The sequence below is a fragment of the Palaemon carinicauda genome, chromosome 8 (genome assembly GCF_036898095.1).
Source record: "Palaemon carinicauda isolate YSFRI2023 chromosome 8, ASM3689809v2, whole genome shotgun sequence".
NCBI lineage: Eukaryota > Metazoa > Arthropoda > Malacostraca > Decapoda > Palaemonidae > Palaemon > Palaemon carinicauda.
The window spans coordinates 54,832,990-54,854,379 of NC_090732.1; the positions used below are offsets into that span (position 1 = coordinate 54,832,990).

General features: G+C 42.4%; 1 protein-coding gene across 1 annotated transcript in view; it reads right to left on the minus strand.

The window, feature by feature from the left end:
* crn (pre-mRNA splicing factor crn) overlaps window positions 1–21,390 on the minus strand; it is a 181,755-nt gene that overhangs the window by 73,105 nt on the left and 87,260 nt on the right. Inside the window, 1 exon segment of the mRNA XM_068378622.1 lies at window positions 4,725–5,306. Within this exon segment, the coding sequence (XP_068234723.1) occupies window positions 4,725–5,306 (582 nt within the window).

Below are 21,390 nucleotides of genomic sequence, written 5' to 3' on the forward strand. Positions count from 1 at the left end.
GTGGAAAAGTGGCTGTTAGCTCCTAACAGAAAGGCAAGGTGAATGTAACTGGCTTTATTCAAACAAGATAACGAGCTTAAATACAAACTGCTGAAGTCAACAATGTATTAATTTTCAACAATGTGAGACATGTAAGCTTGAACAGTTTTTTTCTATTATCAGTGCAGGAGAGAGCAAGAGATAAAAATAAGCAAACAGCATTAATGTATGATCGTGTATGAAATACATGTGTTACAGCACTGTGGAGCTGCCACAGACAGAGAAGCCAGTCATTCTGATGCCGTTTGGAAGCCTCCTGATAAGAGATTGAGAAAGACTTGAACATGGTATTGTGGGCAGCTGGGTCTTGGCCATGAATTCAAAAACAAACTAAAAGTGACCTTCTTTCCTCCTTCGGAATGACTAGCGATATACAAGATGTTAAAAGCTTGCTAACTCCCTTCACTGAAGCAAAGGCTAGTCAAAAGACAATCTAGACTCTAGAGAATCACATCTTTGTCTGACGTACATCTCACAGGCTCATAAGGGGTGCTCAAAAGTCTAGAGAACACTGGTCAAATTACAATAAGGGCCTGAGGTTCCAAGGTGGGAATAACTGCTTGAAGTTCCTTATGGGCATAAACAACTCCCATGAAGAGCAGGGGTCTATGTTCCTCAGTCAGAAGACTGCTCAAAGCTGAGTAGTAGACTTTTCCAGATGCTACTGTAAGGTACTTCTCATGGCAGATACAGGAGTGAGGAGATCCACAAACTGCCCTTAAAGAGCTATGTTTAAATAAGTACCATTACTATGACACATCTTAGTGGTCCCTTGAGAAAAGCCTTTCACTCAGCAATGTAGTTTCCATCAGTGAAGTGCAAACAAGATCAAGGATTGGAAGTACCTCTAAAGGGGCAGCTGCTGACCAAGTTTATTTCAAGGGATAGTTCTCAGGAGTTCAAATAAATGTGCAAAAATATCAGTATCCCACTTATCTTGTGGTCATCTGGGATACATCCAGGTCATTCTAAGACCTGACATGATAAATGCTCAGTTGATGCATTGGCAAATCAGGTTGAAAAGGGGAAAGGTGTATGTGTGCAAGTGATCCCATGGATATTGGGAGTGTCCTCGCACACTTCCCAAGGTTCTGAAATGGGGAAACCGACTCCCCAAAGAGTTTCCTGTTTAGCCAAGTGGCAAACAGGTCTTTCGCCGACCATCCCATGAGAGCAATACAGCAAGTCTTTCTATTACACTAGGAAGACACCACTCAGAATTTCTTACAACCTGCACCTGGCAACTGAGAGTGTCTCCTAGAATATTCCTCTTGCCAGGAATGACTCCTGCTGACAGATCTACAGTGTTGTTCACTGCAAATCTGTGCACATTCTTTATAAACTTGCAATGACTTTACGAGACAGGCCCTCCTTGCTTGTTGATGTATGCTATGACCATAGTTTTGTAGCTTATTAACACTACTCCTGGATTGCTTGTAGTGCTTGGAACACTGGAACATTACAAACATGTTTATATGCAGGTACTTTACTTCTAGGAGCCACACCACTAAAGTGACTTAATTCCTCAGGAGTGCCCAACAACTTCTTGGATACATCTGTGCACAGAAGCATCTCAGAAGGTGGGGAGCTGAGTGGGACTCTCAAATATCTGACACAACCACTGGTGGAATAGCCCATGTGAAATGAGTTTCTCCAAGGAAAGATGTCCCAAAAGACATTACAATCATCGAATCCGGGGTTTCTGCTTATACTGAAAGGGGTTCTGCTACCTCTCTGAGCTTGCTGATGCCATCATCTAGTGGCAAGACTCCTACTGCTGCTGTACCTGTCACCATGCCCCGGTACTTCATCCTCTCTTTGGGCGTGAGACTCGACTTTTCTGATTTATCACAAATCCCAGATCATACCCAGACAGTAGTTGCTCTAGATCCTGAAGCAACTGCCTCTCAGAAAAAGCCCGGATCACCTCATTATCAAGATACCTCGAAAGATGTATCCTGTTCAACAGTGCAAGCTAACACCAAAGGGAATACTCGTGTGAACACTTTGGGCGCGGTGAACAGTCCAAAGCAAAGGCCTTTAAACTGGTACACTACTTCCTCAAGGATGAAGCAGAGGTATTTTCTGTAGGAGTGATGAAAAAGTATTCTAAATAGGAGTCCTTCAGTTCCTACAAATGCAAGACATCTTCCCCTCTGATAACAGACCACACAGTACTTGTCGTCTCCCTGCTGAATGTAGTTTGATAACCTTTCTTGCTCAGCAGTGAAATGTCCATGACTTATCTCCAGTCACCAGTCGACTTTTCCACCAGGAAGAGTTGACAGTAGAAACCCAAGGAATGGTCTCCAACAGTTTTTCTCTGTTGCTTTCAGCGTTGCCGCAATGGCTAGAACTTTCAGCAATTTCAAAGGGTAACTCTGAAACACCATTGGAGTGCAAGTAAAGGGAGGACAAAAAGCTATGAAGGGCAAGAGGCATCCGTTCCATAGGACTTCTGCCACCCACTGCTCTGCTCCATGTTACCCAATGGCATGACATGCATCCAACACCTGCAGCAGCTGGAGAAGGGAACTGCCGAATTCAACGTCCCCTTACTCCCTTCTTATCGCTATCACCCCTCCTAAGCTGCCAGGTTAGGCAAAAAAAAAAAGGATGGAGCACTGTTTCCTACTTTCTTAAAGGAAGAAGTAGCTGGAGGTCCTCATCCAGCTTTGGAGAGAACCGGAACTTCTTCAAAGATGCTATTGGAGGTGTGGCACAGACTGAAAATCTTACTGAGGCTACCTTGGAGGGGCCTGTGTCACTGAAGGTATGACAGAGACTAAGGCCACCTTGGAAGGAACTGGGACTATGAAGGCTATTGCACTGTGGATAAGGGAGTCATGGCTTGCCTTCATCCACTGTCACATGAACAAACCTCTGAGAAAAGAAAACTGTAGCATCTAGAACCAGGCAATTCCTTAATATTGCCACCAAGGAACCTATTCTCAACTTCCCTGCATTTACACTAAACAGAACCAACTTGCTGTGCTTTCAAAATGCCTCTAATAGTGTCAAAGTAGACAACAATACCAGACCACTAGTAAATAAAGCACACCGCCTGGAGGTTGGTCACAGAAGGTTTCTATGGCGGCAGACTCAAGAGCTGAGACGATTGTTGCTCCAGCCATCAATGCAAAAACTGTAGGACTAATGGAAAGAGGAGACGGGTTTGCACCCTTCAGTACGTAGAATCTCCTTTGTCGTAAGTGTGCATAAAGCTTGATCTTGCTTGACCAGCTAGATTGCAGTGAATTCTCAGGTAGGGAGAGCGGAGAATTCACTCTTAGCAAACCCTTAAGAGCAAGTTCCCACCATAGCAACTCAAGTGAGGTCTTTAATCCTTGAGGGGCACCGAAACTCTGATCAATAGCCATCGAACTCACTTTCACAGGAGCCATAGTAGCCTCTCCAAGGTTACTGCACTCACTAATGAGTGCAAGAGCATCGACAAATGTACACTCAGTAACAGGATTCTCTGCCTCCGCTGGACCATGGTAGGGCACCATTGGGGTGTTGAAAACAGGTCTCAATAAGCCACACAACATTTTTTTTTCTTTTGAGCATGCACGATCCAGAGGGAATGGGACCGGACATGTACCCTCAAGAGGCTGAAGAGTGCCTCAATCAACAATTGGCTTCCCCTTCAGAAGTAGAACTGCCTTTGATCCTTATGCCCCACCAAAGCTGATGAAGTACAGCATACTTGAACCCCTGTTGAGCATGAAAGTGAGAGCAGTACCATGCGACATGCAGGTGAGTCATGTGCGCACAGTCATTCTGTGGTGAAGAACCTTGCCATCAATTGTAAGAGCGCACCTGGGACGTTAAAAGTTCCTGTTTCCAGTAGCGCGAGTGAGTGGGGCCTTCCTAGTGTGTGGACTGGCCATGCGGGGAATGAAGAGGTGACAGGTTATATAATTTTCGCGTGGGAATACCATTTGTGGCCTGAGGATCAAAATGAGAACGAATACGAAATGATTGATACTCTGAAGATCATGCAGTGACCAATCTCACGGTGAACGATCTAGTAAACCTACGATAGTATTCCCAATTATGGTCACAAAAGGGAATGTCTCATTATTCACTCATATAAGCAAGAAGACCAAGCGCTGGTTCCTCTCCCCCCACCATGATCCAATTTTTCTCTCTCTTCGGAACCAACGGAGCACCAGCAATGACCAAGAAGACCAACTTCTTTGGGTTCAGTTTGTTATCATCGTACAGTTACTCATAGTGAGGGGATGACTGCGAACAGTCATGACCCTCCCCAAATAAAAAACACAAGGATGAAGAGATTAATGGCAGGTTTGCACATAAACATATCACACATATTCCAGCTTATCTAGAAAACAAATGCACATCTTTTTACCATCCATTTAACGTATCCAAGTTTACCCAAACACAACAGTCTACCTGCAAACTTATCCATTTTTTTAAAAAGAGAAAACAAAAAGTTCAAAACAGCAAAATAAAATTGAGAAGCAACAAGTGGGTGTGTACTACTTGCAGCCAAAGTCAAAAGTGAATGACTAGCTGACGGACAGGTGGAAGGGGCTTCGCGGCACCAGCTGGTAGTTATAAGTACTGTACCTCATTAAATCTTTACAGACCATTACAGCAGTGCTGGTCATACTCCTATTAAAAGACAACTGTGTTTATTCGTGTAATAACAAACTTACTTTCAAAGGAGGTACACATGAAATAGCCCTTTCATATGTCTCACGGATGAGATCTATGTTGCCATCTGCTTCCAGCATTCGTACATAATCAAACCACGTGTCATAATCATTTGGATTTTCTTTTACTGCTTCTTCATACTGAAACTTCCTCTTGCTTGTTATCACATCATCGATGGAAGACTTGTCACCATATTTCTTTTCATGCCTTGTGTATTCATTGTACAAAGTAAGACATTTCTCTTTTGGCATGTGATCTAGAGCATATCGATAAATAGCCCTTGAGCGGTCATGTTCCTTCTGTCCTTCTTCAAACTTGGCAAAGGCAATAAAGAGATTTTCATCAAAATGATCATCACCGTAGAACTCGATGGCTCGTTCATACACTCGTCGAGCACTCTGAATGTATCCATGGTTTTCCTCAAACCGGGCATACTTTATCCAGTACTTTGGTTCTGGGTGCACATAAACAAATCTTTCATAGATTTGTCTTGCTCTGTCAAGTTCCTTGTAACGAAGTTCAAACTTTATGTATGTTAGCCAAGCTTGCTCATCTGGTTCCCATTCCATCCAACGCTCAAATACCTGTACCAAACAAAAAGGACCATTACTACTAAATTTATTAACAATAAATCAAATTATGAAGCTATTTAAAAAAGTACAAGCCTATTATATATAGAAAACTGCAAACTACATGTTAAAAGATAGAATCAATTTCTTAAAGCTTTTTATGAATGTTGAAATATCTAAACAAGAAAAATAAAAATTTAAATCTGTTAAGTAATTTGTATTTTTTCTAGCTATACAACCCTGAATTCTCTAAAATAAGAAATGTCTTAAACTGGAACGGCCCTTGAAATCATTGACAAGGTTACTGACAACAGGTAGTACGCTTGGATGAATAAACACACCCATCCTTTTGTCACAGACTCTTCACTATTGACCTTTGGCTCAGGACTAGACGGGGTGGTTGAGGTGGGAAGTTCAACTTTAAGTTTGTTTATCAAGGCTTTAGTAACATTCCATCTATATCGCCTGTCTCTAACCCTCCACCAAAGGTGTTAATCAACTATATACATAACTACCAGGTAAGTCTTGTTTAAAAATATTTTCATTATAAAATAAATTTTTGAACATACTTACCTGGTAGTTATGTATATAGCTTACGTCCCTGACATAACAACAGAAAAATTAAAAAAAACTCGCGCCAATCGCCGATTGGATAGCCAGGTGTACCACCGTGCGCCCCTAGCGAGGTATCTAGGAACCATCCCATGGATATCCATATTTTCCATGCCTCTAGTCTCTAAAGGGGAGGAGGGGGGATATTTAATTATACATAACTACCAGGTAAGTACAGTATGCTCAAAAATTTATTTTATAATGAAAATAACATTTTTAAACACAAGACTTACCTGGTAGTTATGTATATAGCTGATTAACACCTTTGGTGGAGGGTTAGAGACAGCCGATATAGATGGAATGTTATTTAAGCCTTAATAAACAAACCTAAGGGTTCGTACCTGATAAGGAAGTTGACTTCAATGAATCTTTCATTATGTCCACTTTCCTTATGAGATCCAGCGATCCACCCAGGGGGCTGAAGACATCTAGGAGTTGTCAAAATGGTCTAAAAACCTCTATGTGACAGTACCTCTTCCAATAACCTTGTTCCGGGGTGCTCTCAAGGAACAAATAGAACATCTGACTAAACTCAATGATTGTGGGCGACTGTCGCAATCGCCACAACAACCATAAAAATATAAGAGTTACAAGAGAAGAAAAAGGTATTAGGATACGGGAACTTGATGGAGGGTTCCTCCCCCACTACTGCACTCTCTGTTATGAATGGTCCCAGAGAGTATCCGTCCTCATAAAGAATCTGGACATGATTAAAAAAGTGTGAAGTAAACACAGATTTACTCTTCCAAAAGGATGTGTCCAAAAAGCTCTGTCACAATCCATTTACTTGAAGGCCACTGAAGTTGTTACAGCACTAACTTCATGTGTCTTGACCTTCTAAAAAAAAAAATTAGAGACAAGTCTCACTGTAAATCGCACGAGCCTCTCCTATAAGATTCTGATGAAAAATGAAAGGACATTCTTGACATCTGTAACGAAGGCTACTTAATCGAGCCCCAAAGAGCTTCGACTTGCTCGTAACTCCTTCATTCTGCCAAGAAAGAACTGCAGGGTTCTTACTGGACACAGGACTCCCTCCAACCCTTCTCCAACCATATCCGACAGAGTCGCAGACTCAAAAGCCTTGGATTAAGGTTGAAAAGGGTGGTCATTCTCGGTGAGAAAGCCTAACTGCAATGAACAGATAGCTTCGTTATCTCGAAAGTCAACGTTTTACAAAACGCATGAATCCACTGATACTTATTGTTGTCGTGGAACTAATAAAACTAGAATCACCATGAGGTCCTAAAAATGAAGAAGAATGCAAGTGGACAAGCTTGTCACTCATAAGGAACATCAGGATTATACCCAGACTCCAAACTGGCGAGTCATTGTTGATTAGATGTTTCAAACAATTTGAGAAGTTCCTGTAGGACTTTATCAAACAAAAGGCAAGATACTGTGCCTGACTACAGTCGTAAACACACTCCTGCATCCTTTGATGGAAGAAGATGCACAATTGCGCTTCCTTCAAAGTGACAACAGGAAAAAAGCAACTAAGCTGTAGAGATACTGGAAGAGAAAACAGGGTAGATTCTGAACCATTCTCTAAAACCTCCTATATGGATTGATAAATCCTGGAGGTAGAAGTCTTTAAAGCTCCTATAAAAAGTACCTTTCTAAGGGAGGAGTCTGAGAAAAATTACTCTAAAAGGAAGACTCCTAGGAGAGTCCACTATCCACTCCAGAATCTCTTTGAAAAATTCTATATAAAGACGACTTAAAGTCGCCACAGATTCTTGCAGACTTCTCGATGGAGGGTCCATTCTCCAGCTGAGATAGTCTGTCAAACTTCTTTTCCCCCTGAATGAACCTTACAGAGGGATACATTCTTCTCCTTGCCCAGAGAAAAGACTCCTCACTGTCCCGTAAAGGGACTTGAGTGAATTCCGCCCTGCTTGGCAAAGAAAACAAATGCTGCGGTAAATCGACATTGACTTGCCAACAGTCTAGTGTTCCTTCCACCTCGAAATCGAGGTAACGGAACACAACACAAGGCCTAAAGTCCTTTGTTCCAAAAGGGGGGGACCTCCTGGAGGACGCCTGGAGGATGCCTGGAAGACGCCTGGAGGATGCCTGATTCTTGGTTGGAACCTACTGGCATAGACTGGATCGTTCCACCACTGAAGGTATCTTATGGCAACCGAAAAAGACGCATAAGGACTAAAGATCTTCTCCTTGTCCCAAAATGATTGAGAATGAAAAGGAGCAGACGAAGAAATATCACAAAAGGATAACAACTTCTAGCTTCCGACTGGCCAGGAAACGAGCACCGGTCTAGGAAAACTAGGATGAACAGAGACAAATAAAGGATCTCAAAGAAAGATTCAAGATGGCTTGCACTGTTCTAAGGTGAGACGTAAAAGCCTGAAAAAACTAGACTCTGAATCCCCATTTTGAGATGGGGTCGGAAGAGACTCGTCTTGTAGACAAGATCCAATTCTTCAAAAAAGGCTCAACGTTATCTGAACATCCAACCTGTAGATTGGAAGAAAGAGTCCTGAGAAGCCAATCTTCCCTAAACCGAGAGGCTCAGATTTTGAGTGCAGTAGACCGTTACATAAGAATAAGATACGTGAACAGTATCGGGGCGGAGCCAAGACCAAAACACACACAGTCGGACTCTAGACTCCTCTCTAGAACTGAGAGGGAGGTCTATGGAGCTAAACTTAAAGAAGGTTTCCCTAAAAAAGGAAAAAAGTACTCCTCTTTCAGAAGAAGAACTGACCAAGGTCTGCTCCTAACTTTTCCCAATGATTGCCAGAAGCAGTAAAGTTTGGCTTCTATTGTCTGAAGGTGAAAGCAGTCGGACTCTGTTTTAATAACTATCAGCTCGACGTCAAGTTCCGGAGGACGCTCGACGTCACGTCACGGAGGACGCCCGACGTCACGTCACGGAGGAAGCCCGACGTCAAGTCCCGGAGGACACTCGACGTCACTACCCGGAGGACGTTCGCGACCAGGAGGACGTACGACGACTGTGCCCTGTTCCTCAAGTCTGGTAGCTATCCTGCTGAAAGTCCTCGAAAAGCCTGAGAAAATTCGGAAAAGGAGATCCTTCCTTTGATTTGCGGCTAAAGAGGGATAGTTGAAAAACCTTTCTTGCCGAATCTGAAACCAAATCTTAGGTGGCCTTTGGGTAACTCAGATGAAACTCTCTGATTAACTCTACTGAGAAGGAGAGGAAGACAGAGATGTGCAAAGAAATTCTATTTCTGAAAGGATACACCCTCAAAAGGCTGAAACGAACACCTCTGACTTCTTGTATTCCAGCTAGAGTTGTATCCCAGATACAAGATCTAGAGGCCAGACTATTCAAAGGAAAAAACGAAAGCTGCCTATCCTTGGTCCTTCTTAGACACCATTTAGTCTCTAAACATCCTAAAAGCTCCATTGAATACCTGGTAAGAACCATATTGGTAAAAAGAGAGACTTCTCGACGCCTTCCCAAGAGAATTCAGAGGAAGGCTAAAATGGAGCGACAGATGCAAAATAGTCTGGAAACTCATTACGAAAAACTTTCATGAGTTCCTTAAACAATCGAAGGACGCATGGACTAAGGATCCTCTCCTTCTGAAAACACAAAAAATTCAAAGAAGAAAAGTGATCGTCAATGTCTTCTTCTTACAAAGGACTAACGGCAGTAGTGACGTTGTGCTAAATTTCACAACCCGGAGGACGTCGATGTTTAACAGAACACGTCTGGTAAATGTCGTGACTAGTGGTGTCAAAGAAAGCCAGAACATCGCCTCTGTCACCGCGTTGCTCTGAAGGTAGACGCTCGACTTTGAGGAACTTCGCATTCTTAAAAGCGTCTAAGATAAAAGAGATCGGTGATCTCAACATTCAAATCGACTAATGTCATCACAAAGGCTGAGGTTCTCATGATCAATGTCAGGCCTCATGCTGGATGTTAGACGTCAAACGTGTAAGACGTGGCAGTGGCGCCTGGAAGAGTGGCGCCAAGGGTCCTGAAAGGTGTGGTGCCGAGCGGTCAACAGAGAACGATGCCGAACGTCTATAAGACGTGGCGCTGAAAGGCCTGTAAGACGTGGCGCCGACCATCCTGGAAAAAGAGGCGCCAATCGTCCTGAAAGATGTGGCGCCGAACGTCCTGAAAGACGTGGCGCCAAACGTCCTGACAGACGTGACGCCGAGCGTCTTGTAAGACATGGTGCCGAGCGTCCTGAAAGATGAGGCGCTGAACGTCCTGAAAGACTAGGCGCCGAGCAATCTAGCAAAATTATCTAAATTATGCTGCTCGGCGCGTAAGAAATACGTCCCCTTATATTATGCGATATACTTCAAAATTATTTTAAGGATACTCGCGCTAGGAGTTAGAATTCTGGAGACCTGTGGTCAATTCTTTGGGAGTATCACTGTAGCCAAATATCCCTTAGAAAGCTGCCTAAAGGAACCTTCCATCAGGATGACATGGCTGAGCCCAAAAAAATTTACACAATACAAACACTCACCACAACACAATAAATTCAAAATCCCCTTTTCCGTTTTTCGTATCGTTTCAACACGTTTTACGTTGGGACACAAGAGTCACTTTGGAGAGGACACACTAAAGGTACTGAGAGAGTGAGGGAGGCACTTTGGCTCTTTCACAGGATGGCTGCTTCTCTTCTGCCCCATGCATCTCTGAGGGTGCTAGATATATGAATTAGCTACTTGCAGAAGATTCTAGGACCGAGATCTAGAAGCTTGGGGGTTGGCCTAAGCACGTGGGGATTGCCAAAGATTGCTCTCTCGGAAGCGTACCAATGCATAGCGATACGACTCTCTCAGCTAGCTCCACCCATCCTCTGTCCTCAAAATAAACAAAAGATATCTAACACTAAGGTTTTCAAGACCCTTCTAAGACACTTGGCACATAAAAGAATTGCGTATTTTCTCACAAACATGACGCAATACTTCATAAAAATATAAAAAACATTTACATAAACCCTTGTTCATATCTCATATGGTCACATAACACTCTTAAACAGATTACGTAAGACTTTGTAACAAAAATACATGAAGTAAAAAGTTAAATTCTTAAAAATAACATAAATTCACATATACAGTACTTACTTGAACGAAGAATACTACAAGGAATTAACGATGAAAGTCTTACGTAACTTACATAACAAGCTTATACCTACATGAGAGGAACTCATCATGAGAGCTGGCTATTCACCTCTTCAATGGAAATATGAAACCATAAATAAAAAACATCAATAAACTATTTACTCTACACTAGACCAGCTTCCTGAGATAGCTCCCCCCCTTAAAAAAAAAGATTATTTATTCCAGGCCTCAATCCATCGATTCAGCCAGAGATAAATAATATGCAACCACGTTACCTTTACCTGATATATGCTTTACATTATTACAATACGATTGCAAACATAATGAACACCTAGTTAACCTTTGATTATTATTTTTCATCTTATTAACAAAAGTTAAAGGATTATGATCTGAATACACTGTAATCTCTTCATTTTGTAGTCCATTCACATAGACCTCAAACTTGTTTATTGCTGTAACTAACGCTAGTAGTTCCTTTTCAACTATCGAGTAGGCTCACATATATTTCTTCATCTTCGACAACATAAAACAAACAGGGTGAAGAATTCCTTCCTCGTCTTCTAGCAATAAGACAGCTCCAATCCCATTATCCGAAACATCCACTTGGATAAGGAATTTCTTGTTGAAATCAGGTGCTCACAGTATCGGTTTAGAGGTTAATATGGCCTTTATCCTGTTGAAGGATTCCTGGCACTCAGTGGTCCACACAAATTTTTTTGGGGGGCTAGTCAATTTCGTCAAGGGAGCGACTACAGCCAAAAAGTTCGAGCAAAAACGTTGGTAGAATCCTGCCATACCTAAAATACGTAGTAACTACTTCCTCATTGTGGGGGGTGATGTTAACGGCTACCGGGGCCATTAATCTTCTTCCTACTTCAAATTCCAAATACCAAACTGTTGCCTTTCCAAATTCACTCTTCTACAGGTTAATTGTCAGGGATGCTCCTCGCACCTTTTGAGATACTTTCTTCAGGATTCAGAGATGTTATTCCCAAGTATGAATATACCACAATATCGTTGAGATATATGCCTACTCCTTCTATCGATCCTAGATGGTTATCCATCACACGTTGAAAAGTAGCGGGGTTGTTCATTAGACTAAATATAACCCAAACGGAGTTATAAAAGCTGATGACAATTTTGCATTGTCGTCCAAAGGAATTTGATAAAAGCCCTTTAACAAGACAATATTGGAGACGAACCTCCCTTGTCCGATATTGTCAGGTAGTTGGTCGATGAGCGGTAGTGGATAATCATCGGTCACACTGATCGAATTTAACTTTCGGTAGTCCATACATAGTTCGGCTAATCCGATTTGCAACAAATACAGTCAAGCCTCGTTATTCGTGATAGTTAGGTTACAGACACAGGGGCGATGAGCGAATTTTCGCGAATAAATACTACATTAGGGTGGGCTAACTCCTAACCTAAAAACTCACTGACCCTTGCCATGAGCAGATGCCAGAGCTGATGATTGACATAGTAAATACTGCCTAATATTGTTTTAACTTGCTGTCTAAAAAAAAGTTTATAATCCTAAGTACACTACGTACTGGACACAGCAAGGTTACAGTAACGTATTGTGCTAAGGTAAAGTTTACTGAGTCATCACCATCCCCTTACTGATTTGTAAAAGTTGTTCCTATCTAGTAATACTGTACTGTAACCTAATACTCACTGATACTGTACTATATATTACTGTAATATATGTACAGTAATATTACTAAAGTACAGCTTAACTGTACTTACTGTAAGTGTTCTGTTTTCGTTCAAGATTAGTATCCTACGCCTCTACTCTAGATGCATGACGCAACTTCTTATGTGCTGTCTCTTGTGCAGTATGTTATCTATATTTTCTTAAACAGAAATACAGCTTATCTTATAAATTAAAAACTTAAATCATTAAATTACTTTACAACAGCTGATTCTCTCTCTCTCTTTCTCTTTCTCTCTCTCTCTCTCTCTCTCTCTCTCTCTCTCTCTCTCTCTCTCTCTCTCTCTCTCTCTCTCTCTCTCTCTCTCTCTCGAATATTCAATTTCGTTTCGGAAGCATTATTGCATTCTAGAAAATCACGATTATTCAAATAATTAATTGAGCTTTAATAAAACAATTATGTACTTTTGTTTTAAATTTTGGGTGTATTTTATCAATCTAAGTATTTTGGGTGCAGTGATCAGATCAGCTAATCTGATCACGGCACCCAAAATACTTAGGTCGATAAAATACACCCGAAATTTAAAACAAACGCACATAAATTAAAGCACAATCTATTTAAATAATCATAATTTTCTAAAATGCAATAATGCTTCCAAAATGAAATTGAATATTTAGAGAGAGAGAGAGAGAGAGAGAGAGAGAGAGAGAGAGAGAGAGAGAGAGAGAGAGAGAGAGAGAGAGAGAGAGAGAGAGAGAATTAGTTCTCTCATATTCGATATCAGGATGCCAGAAGACGTGAATTTATCCATGCTCTCTCTCTCTCTCTCTCTCTCTCTCTCTCTCTCTCTCTCTCTCTCTCTCTCTCTCTCTCTCTCTCTCTCTCTCTCTCTCTCTCTTTCTCTCTATCTGTAATAAATAAAATCTTTGTTACTTTGCTAAGTCTCTATTGGGGCGTTATAATCAAGCCCCACAGTGCTAAAAACTATAAAATTTCATGCATTGGCAATATGAATGGAACTCCGGTAAGTAAATAAAATATGAGAGAAGCATTTCAAATAAAACCATTGGAATTAATATGCTAAATAGAATATGAAGATCAAGTAATAATCATTTCTTTTAGTAAATATGAAATATCTTTCGGTAGCACGCCTTAATAATAAGGGAGTTGATACGAAAATTGAGGTTGACGATGGTTGATCCGCTGATTTGAATGTAAACAATGCTTAAAATTATAATGCACTTTTTAAATATAAATACAATGCTAAAATGTGAATATTACAAACATCATTATTAGATACAATTAAGGGAAACGGAGTGGGAAGGACGAAACAATATGACAAATAGACGAGGCAGGGGGGGGGGGTAGCCAAGTTCCTTCTCTTTGCACATTTCCTCCGTCATCTCTATGGTAATTCAAATAAATTACCGAAATCAATGAATTTGGGAAATACTGTATGTGAACAAGGAATGAAAAATAGGAATGGAAATAGGTGGAATGAGGGATAAGAAAGAGGTTTAAAATGATTAATAAGATGAAAATGTCGAATGAATGCTAGAAAAGAGAAGATGAATGAAATCGCAAAAATATAAGAGAACAAAAAAATAAGAGAACAAAAAAAAGTTGGAAAGATGTGTAGTAGATGTGTATAGGAGAGCAAAGTAAATGTACGAAACGGATTTGGGAAGGAATTGGGAAAAGGATTAAGGATATAACAATTAGTGAAGGACAGTATTAATGTGAAGGAGATATCATACTAATATGCATGATAGGTTATATCAGTGAGGTAATTCTGCTAAAGTGAATGGTCATATCAGTGGGATATCATGAAAGTGAATATAGGTTGACGACGGACGACGCAGATTTGATCTGCTGATTTGAATGTAAACAGTACATGAGATTATAATTCACAATGTTTTTAATTATAAATACTGTACAATACTAAAATGTGAATATTACATGCATTATTATTGGATACAGTTAAGTGAAACACCACTTTAATCAAAAGCCGGTTTATTTTAAATATAGCTGTAATTTTTCCCCACCTTAAATGGATACACACTGTACAGGGAGAGCTAGGACCAGCTGGGTGTAGAGATCGGGAGTGGCGAGCAGCGCTCCCAGTGTAAAGGAGTGCAGGCGATTTGAAATAATGGCCCAGCTTGAATTTTATTTCAATTTCTATGAGAATTTTTATTTAATAGATATTGCCTTGTTCTCAGTCATCCCAATGCTGTTGCCAACTATTAGAAATCAAATTAAATTCTTAATGTAGGGAAAACAATCATCACAAAGAACTTTTTCTTTTCCTCCTTGGCCACAAAGAAACGAAACCACAAATCAAGAAACCGCGATTAACGAGGTCTGACTGTAGTCCAATTCTTTTCTTATGACTTCTCGGTGATATGGCGACAGTCGATAAGCGCGTTGTTTAAATGGACTTTTCGTTGAGTTGAATTGCATAATGTTAACCGGAGTTTCATTCATGTTGCAGATGCACAATGTTTTACAGTTTTTAGCACTGTGATGCTTGATAATAAAGCTAAGGAAATTATTCATTACTGCTCCGTCAGTGAGTATTCAATAGAAACTTTGCAAAGAAACCAAGATTTCATTTATTACACCCACACACACACACACACACACACAGAGAGAGAGAGAGAGAGAGAGAGAGAGAGAGAGAGAGAGAGAGAGAGAGAGAGAGATCAGCTGTAGAACAGTAATCAAATACACAGTTTTTTTTTATTTATCTAAAAGAAAAAATTATTATTGAGATATTCAAGTTGTTAGTTTATGAAATAAGCTGTATTTCTTTTTAAGAAAGTATAGATAACATACTGCGCAAGAGACAACGCATAAGAAGTTAGGACACGTTTCACAATTAGCGGCGTAGGCTGCGGGTTTGAACGAAAACACACAGAACACTTACAGTAAGTACAGTTAATCTGTACTGTAGTAATACAGTAGACCCCCGCCATACGGCGTCCCCAGCTTACATTTTTTTCACGTTACGGTGTGGAATACGATTTTTTTTCGTCCCCTCGTTACGACATTTTCCCCACCTTCCGCATCAAATTCCGAAACTCAAATTTGGCGGTTTCTACGCGTATGACTGTGCGAGTCAGTAGCTTACCACAACGCTCATACGTCACTAAGAAGCTGGTCTGCTATTGGTCGGCGTCACGGCGTCACTAAGATGCCGATACTCTATTGGCAGAAAATCCTCCCACAATGCTTGAGAGAGATGCTTCCTCTCTCTCTCTTTGTCATACGCGTGCTCAGTTCAGAATCTCGTGTGCGTTTCGTAAAGACTTGATCTCGTGTGAGTGCTTGCGATATTGTTATTTTTTTGTGCATTTCAGTGCTTAATTATAACTTTAATTCGTTAGCCATGGGTCCCAAGATTTATCGTGATGTTAAAGGCAGAAGTAAGCAGATGATAACTATGGAAATGAAGCTGGAGATCATAAAGAAATATGAAGAAGGCATACGCATCGTTACCCTCAGTAATACGTACGGCCGTAACCAATCTACGATTGGTACAATTACTAAGAATAAGGAAGCCATTAAAGCAAGTAAGTCTTCTGAAGGCATGACTATCCTTGCCAGTGGAAGGACCTCAATCAACGATGAGATGGAGAGACTCCTTCTTCTGTGAATTAAAGAGAAGGAAATCGCTGGTGATACACTCACGCAATCGGTAATTTCGCACAAGGCGAGCGCCATCTTTGCCGATCTCGTGGAAGAGCAGAGAGACGGCAGAGGAGAAGGAACATCGCAGCAAGCCCCCCAAGAGTTTAAGGCTTCTCATGGGTGGTTTGATCGGTTTAGGAAGAGGATTGGTATTCACTCAGTCGTCAGGCATGGAGAGGCAGCCAGTTCTGACAAGAAAGCAGCAGAAGAATTCCTCAAGAAGTTTGAGAACGTAATTTCCAGAGAAGGCTACATTCCTCAGCAAGTTTTTAACTGCAATGAAAATGATATTTTCATTATAAAATAAATTTTTGAATATACTTACACGGTGAATATATAAATAGCTGATGTCTCCGACGGCCCGACAGATTCCAAAAAACTCGCGAGCGATCGTCATGAAGGTCGCGGGTGTGCCCACCAGCGCCGACTATCAGCCAGATACCGCATATACTTCTCAACCACTCCAGTTCTTCTCAGTCCGCCAGATCTCTATCGGGGAGGAAGGGAGGGCCTTTAATATTATATATTCACCGGGTAAGTATATTCAAAAATTTATTTTCTGGGCTCGAACCTGTGCCGCCCAGTGAATAAGCTCCATTTAGCACTTATTCTTAGGTAATTTACTGCTAAATATACCAGAGAAAAAATGTAAAGGAGTGCTAGGTTAACTAGCTCGCTCACCTATTGGTGTCGGTATAAAATTGGGCGTATAATCCAGAGGTCCCGCACTATTTAGATTCATCCATGACAAAGACCCCAATAGAGGAGAGCCGTTCAACCTCACTCGGCACCACCAACTCTGCATCCGCTTAGAACTCAACTCCTTTTAGCACGCCTTTATGGTAACCCGCTTTTTTTGTGCTCTCGTGTTTTGGCTTATTTTCCTTTGGAATATGGCTTCTTCATCGGTTTCCCAGGAGACACCGTCTAAGTTAAGTACCAAGCTATGTTTTGCTGTTTTTTGAGCAATCTAGATCGTTTAATATTTAAATTATAGGAGTTTATTCTCTTCGTTCACATCGATCTAGCTTGATTCCGCTTACAGTTGGTACTCCTGTTTTGAGAGCTTTTAGTTTCACTCGCGGTGTTACTAAGTGTATTATTTTTATTATTAATTAATTTTTATATGTTATTGTGGATATTCATTATTTAGCGTTTAGAACCCTCGTGGTTCATTTTTAGGGCCGATATCAGTTACGTATCGTAATGGCTTGCCGACCTTCGTTACTAGGCGGCAATTTTATTTTATAAGCCATCAGGTGTTGTCCTTTGTGATTTATTTATTATGTTATGCCTTGCCCTAAATTTTTTATGTGTATATTTATATAATTTTCAACGCTATTACTATTATAATGAATATTTGTGCTTATTACTCCGTTTGATCTGTCTGGTTGGGGATCGTCAGTTGGTAGCCCTGCTGCTCCGTATCACGTGATCCTCCCCCAAGCTCCCCCTCTCGCTAGGTGGGCGGCTAGGCTTCTCTCCCCCCTCCCCTAGGGGACCGTTGCCTTCCCTCCTTTTAGAGGGGGTAGTTCAGTGTTTATGGACTTTGTCCTCCGGGTGTCCCGGCGGGTTCGTCTCTGTCTAGACGGGTTGGCCACCGGTCAACAGAGTTGGATCCCGGTGCACCCTATTTTATATTCACCTATCACACTTTTATTATGTTATTCGAAACCCTCCGGGTCCGGTTGGCGGTTCTTATCTACAGTTCCGCCCCCCTATTAATTTATAACAGTTCCTATGATTATATATGATTATATATGACAGATCACTATCCCGGAGTTCCTATATGTATTGGTTTATGGATATACTTTTATTTCCCAGCCCGGGGCTTAACCTCGCTCCGGGAAATCAGACACCATGTGTCTTAATTCTTTGTTGCATCCTTTTTTATGATCCCGGCTCGACCGGAATGGATAGCTATACTCTAGTCTTAAGTTAGACTTATGTTTAGGCCCGGGTCCTCCGGACCCGCCCCTACTTAAGAGTATTACAGTTAAGCTCTAGTCCTAAGTTAGACTTATATTAGTCCCGGGTCCTCCGGACCCGCCCCTACTTAAGAGAATTACAGTTTCTCATATACTATCCTTTTATAGATGGTGCATTGTCAGACGACGGCCTGTGCGGCTGTTCTTCATCAGCCTTGTGGCCATACCGTATGTCGGTCTCACGCCCTCTGCGGAGTTCAGCTGGAGGACATCGTGGTCTGGCACCCTGATAACTGTATGGTCTGTTTTGACCTCATCACCACCCTCGGATCTGATTCGGTGAGTCCCGTTGGCTATGTTGCCTTCCTAATTATTTTACCTTTTTTGGTATACATACACTATTTAGTAAAGATTTCTATGGTCTTGAAGGACCACTGGGAATCTTCCTTTTTATAATTCCCACTATTATTTCAGGCATCCCCAGAGCAGAAGACTGCGGCTCGGGCCACACTGAAAGTGTGGGTTGGGGGATTTGCCCGGACCGTGAAATCCAAACAGCCTTACGTCCTATCTGAAGACTACTGTGCCATGATCTACCCTAACGCCAAGTCTTCAGCCGCTGTGGCTAGGCATGTTGCGGCTCCCATCATTGCCCACATTGATGCCACCATAGTGGGATTCATTGACCAAGAACAAGATCCGTTGGATGCCCCCGGAGATCTGGAAGACAATGTTGCTTCCATGAACTTGGATGTTGAACCCATGTTATTGGATGATCCGGATGCAGGTAGGGTGGTAAGTGAGGCAGGTGTTACCGGCGCTGAGATTCCTATCCTCAGCCCCGCTCTTTCTTCTTCATCTGATCGCTCTTCTTTTCATGGTTTTTCTGGGGACCGTGATTCGTCTCATCGATCACACCCGGTTCCCCCCAAGGATAAGTCTACATCTAGAACCTTACCTAAAGCTCGTAAGCCCCACAAGGCTTCCCATAGTTCCAAGCTGAATACAAACCCGTCATCTAAGGCTTCCGGCTCCTCCTCTAAGTCTCACGACCCGGTAGTACAATCCGCCACTTCTGCTCCTAGCCCGGGCCTTTCCGAATCAGCCATGCTTCGCATTGTGTCGGAGATGCAAGCTAAGTTGGTGTCGGAAATGCAGGCCAAGATGGACACGATGTTCTCTAACATCGGTCAGAGACTTGGGGCGTTAGAGCAAGGTGCTCCGGAGCGAGTCCAAAGCTCTCTCATCCCGGATGCCTCTAAGCTCCCGCCGTTTACCAAGAATAATCCTTGGCGCATGGCTCTTCATTCCCCATTCTCAGACGGGATGTTAACATTGGAAGGTCTTGGCACTCGTCCTCTAGAGGACTTTGAATTCTTTCCTCCTGGTCTGGCATTTCCATTCCATGGTTATGCCAGGCTTACCGAGGAAGCTCTGGTTCGGCTGGATAAGGTCCCCAAAGAGACTGTCATCTTCCCAAAAGAACAAGCCCAATCTGTTTGGGCTAGGTTCCTGAATGATATTGGTTGCACCAACACCATGTTGACGCCTTATAAGAGCTCCTTCACAATGTTCTTAATGGACAAAAACACCGTGACTCCATGCGTCAATAAGGTAGCAGAGCTCGCTTTCCAATATGCTCTGGAGGAGAAGCCCTTGCCTCCCATCCGAGAGGTGGATCCGATCTCCCTCCTTCTTCCTTCAGGTATTGAGTGTTGGGACAATGTCCATACCACTTTTACCTCTGGCAAGCTATCAGCGGACTGTGCTTCAGTTATGTTTAGTGAACGGCTTCCCCGTCTCCCGGAATCCCTCATTAAACAGGAGTATGATTCCCGCCTACGTGTTGGCCGAACTTTGAACTTGGCCACGTCTACGGAGTCGATAGCCTTAACTTATGATACTGAGAGTATCTTTAAGTCTCTCAATAAGGCTACGTTGCAGTCATTATATTACGATCTTTATGACTTCGCTATTGCTAAGCGTAGGTGTCGCAAACACGTCCTGGCTGAGGCGACTATTAGGCACGAGCCTAATAAGCTTATCCGGTCCTCCTGCTGGGGTTCAAATCTCTTCCCTGAGGATCTTGTGGAGGAAGTCTTGGCAGAGGCCACTAGAGTCAATTAGAGCCTTAAAGCCCGTTGGGGTTTGACTCCTAAACGGAAATATGACCCCGCAAATTACCAAGCCCGGGGTAGGAAGAAGCTCCGCCCGTATACCTCCACCCAGTTCAGGCAACAGCAGAGTAGTTCGTCCATTTTCCGACAGCCTCTTCCTCCATCTCCTGCTGCTCCTGCACAGCCTTCCACCTCTCAGGCTCCTTCTTCGGACGACTATGTCACCGTTCTGCTCCCTAAGAGCCAGCTTTCCGGTGCCTCCACCACCTCTCCTGCCTTTAACAAGTCTTATGAGGCTCATAGCTCTTCCCAGAGTTATAACAGAGGTAGAGGCTACCACCGTGGTTCAAACCAGAACAGAGGTAGAGGCAGATTCTTTCGCAAGGGAAAGAACTTCCGAGGCGGACGTGGAGGCAACTCCTCAAGCCAATACTGAGGTGCAGCAGGTAGGGGGGAGGCTTTATGCCTTCCGCAACAAATGGAGGTTCAGTCCCTGGGCTTTCAGTATTATCTCCAAGGGACTGGGGTGGAGTTGGATTCAAGGGCCTCCTCCTCCGAACAAATTTCATCAACATTCCACTCCGGACCTAGTCGAATTTGTCCAGGATCTGTTACAAAAGAACGCCATACAAGAAACGAAACACCTGAAGTTTCAGGGTCGGCTGTTCAGTGTCCCGAAGAAGGATTCGGACAAGAGAAGAGTGATTCTAGACCTATCCCTTCTCAACTTGTCCATTCAATGCGACAAGTTTCGAATGCTTACCGTCTCGCAGGTGCGGACCTTACTTCCCCGTGGGGCCGTCACCACCTCTATCGATCTTACAGACGCCTATTATCACGTCCCGATAGCGAGACACTTCCGTCCGTATCTAGGCTTCCGCCTAGGGGACAAAAATTACTCCTTCAAGGTGATGCCTTTCGGGCTCAACATCGCCCCAAGGATCTTCACAAAGTTAGCAGAAGTTGCTGTTCAGGAACTCAGAAATCAAGGAATTCAAGTAGTAGCCTATCTGGACGA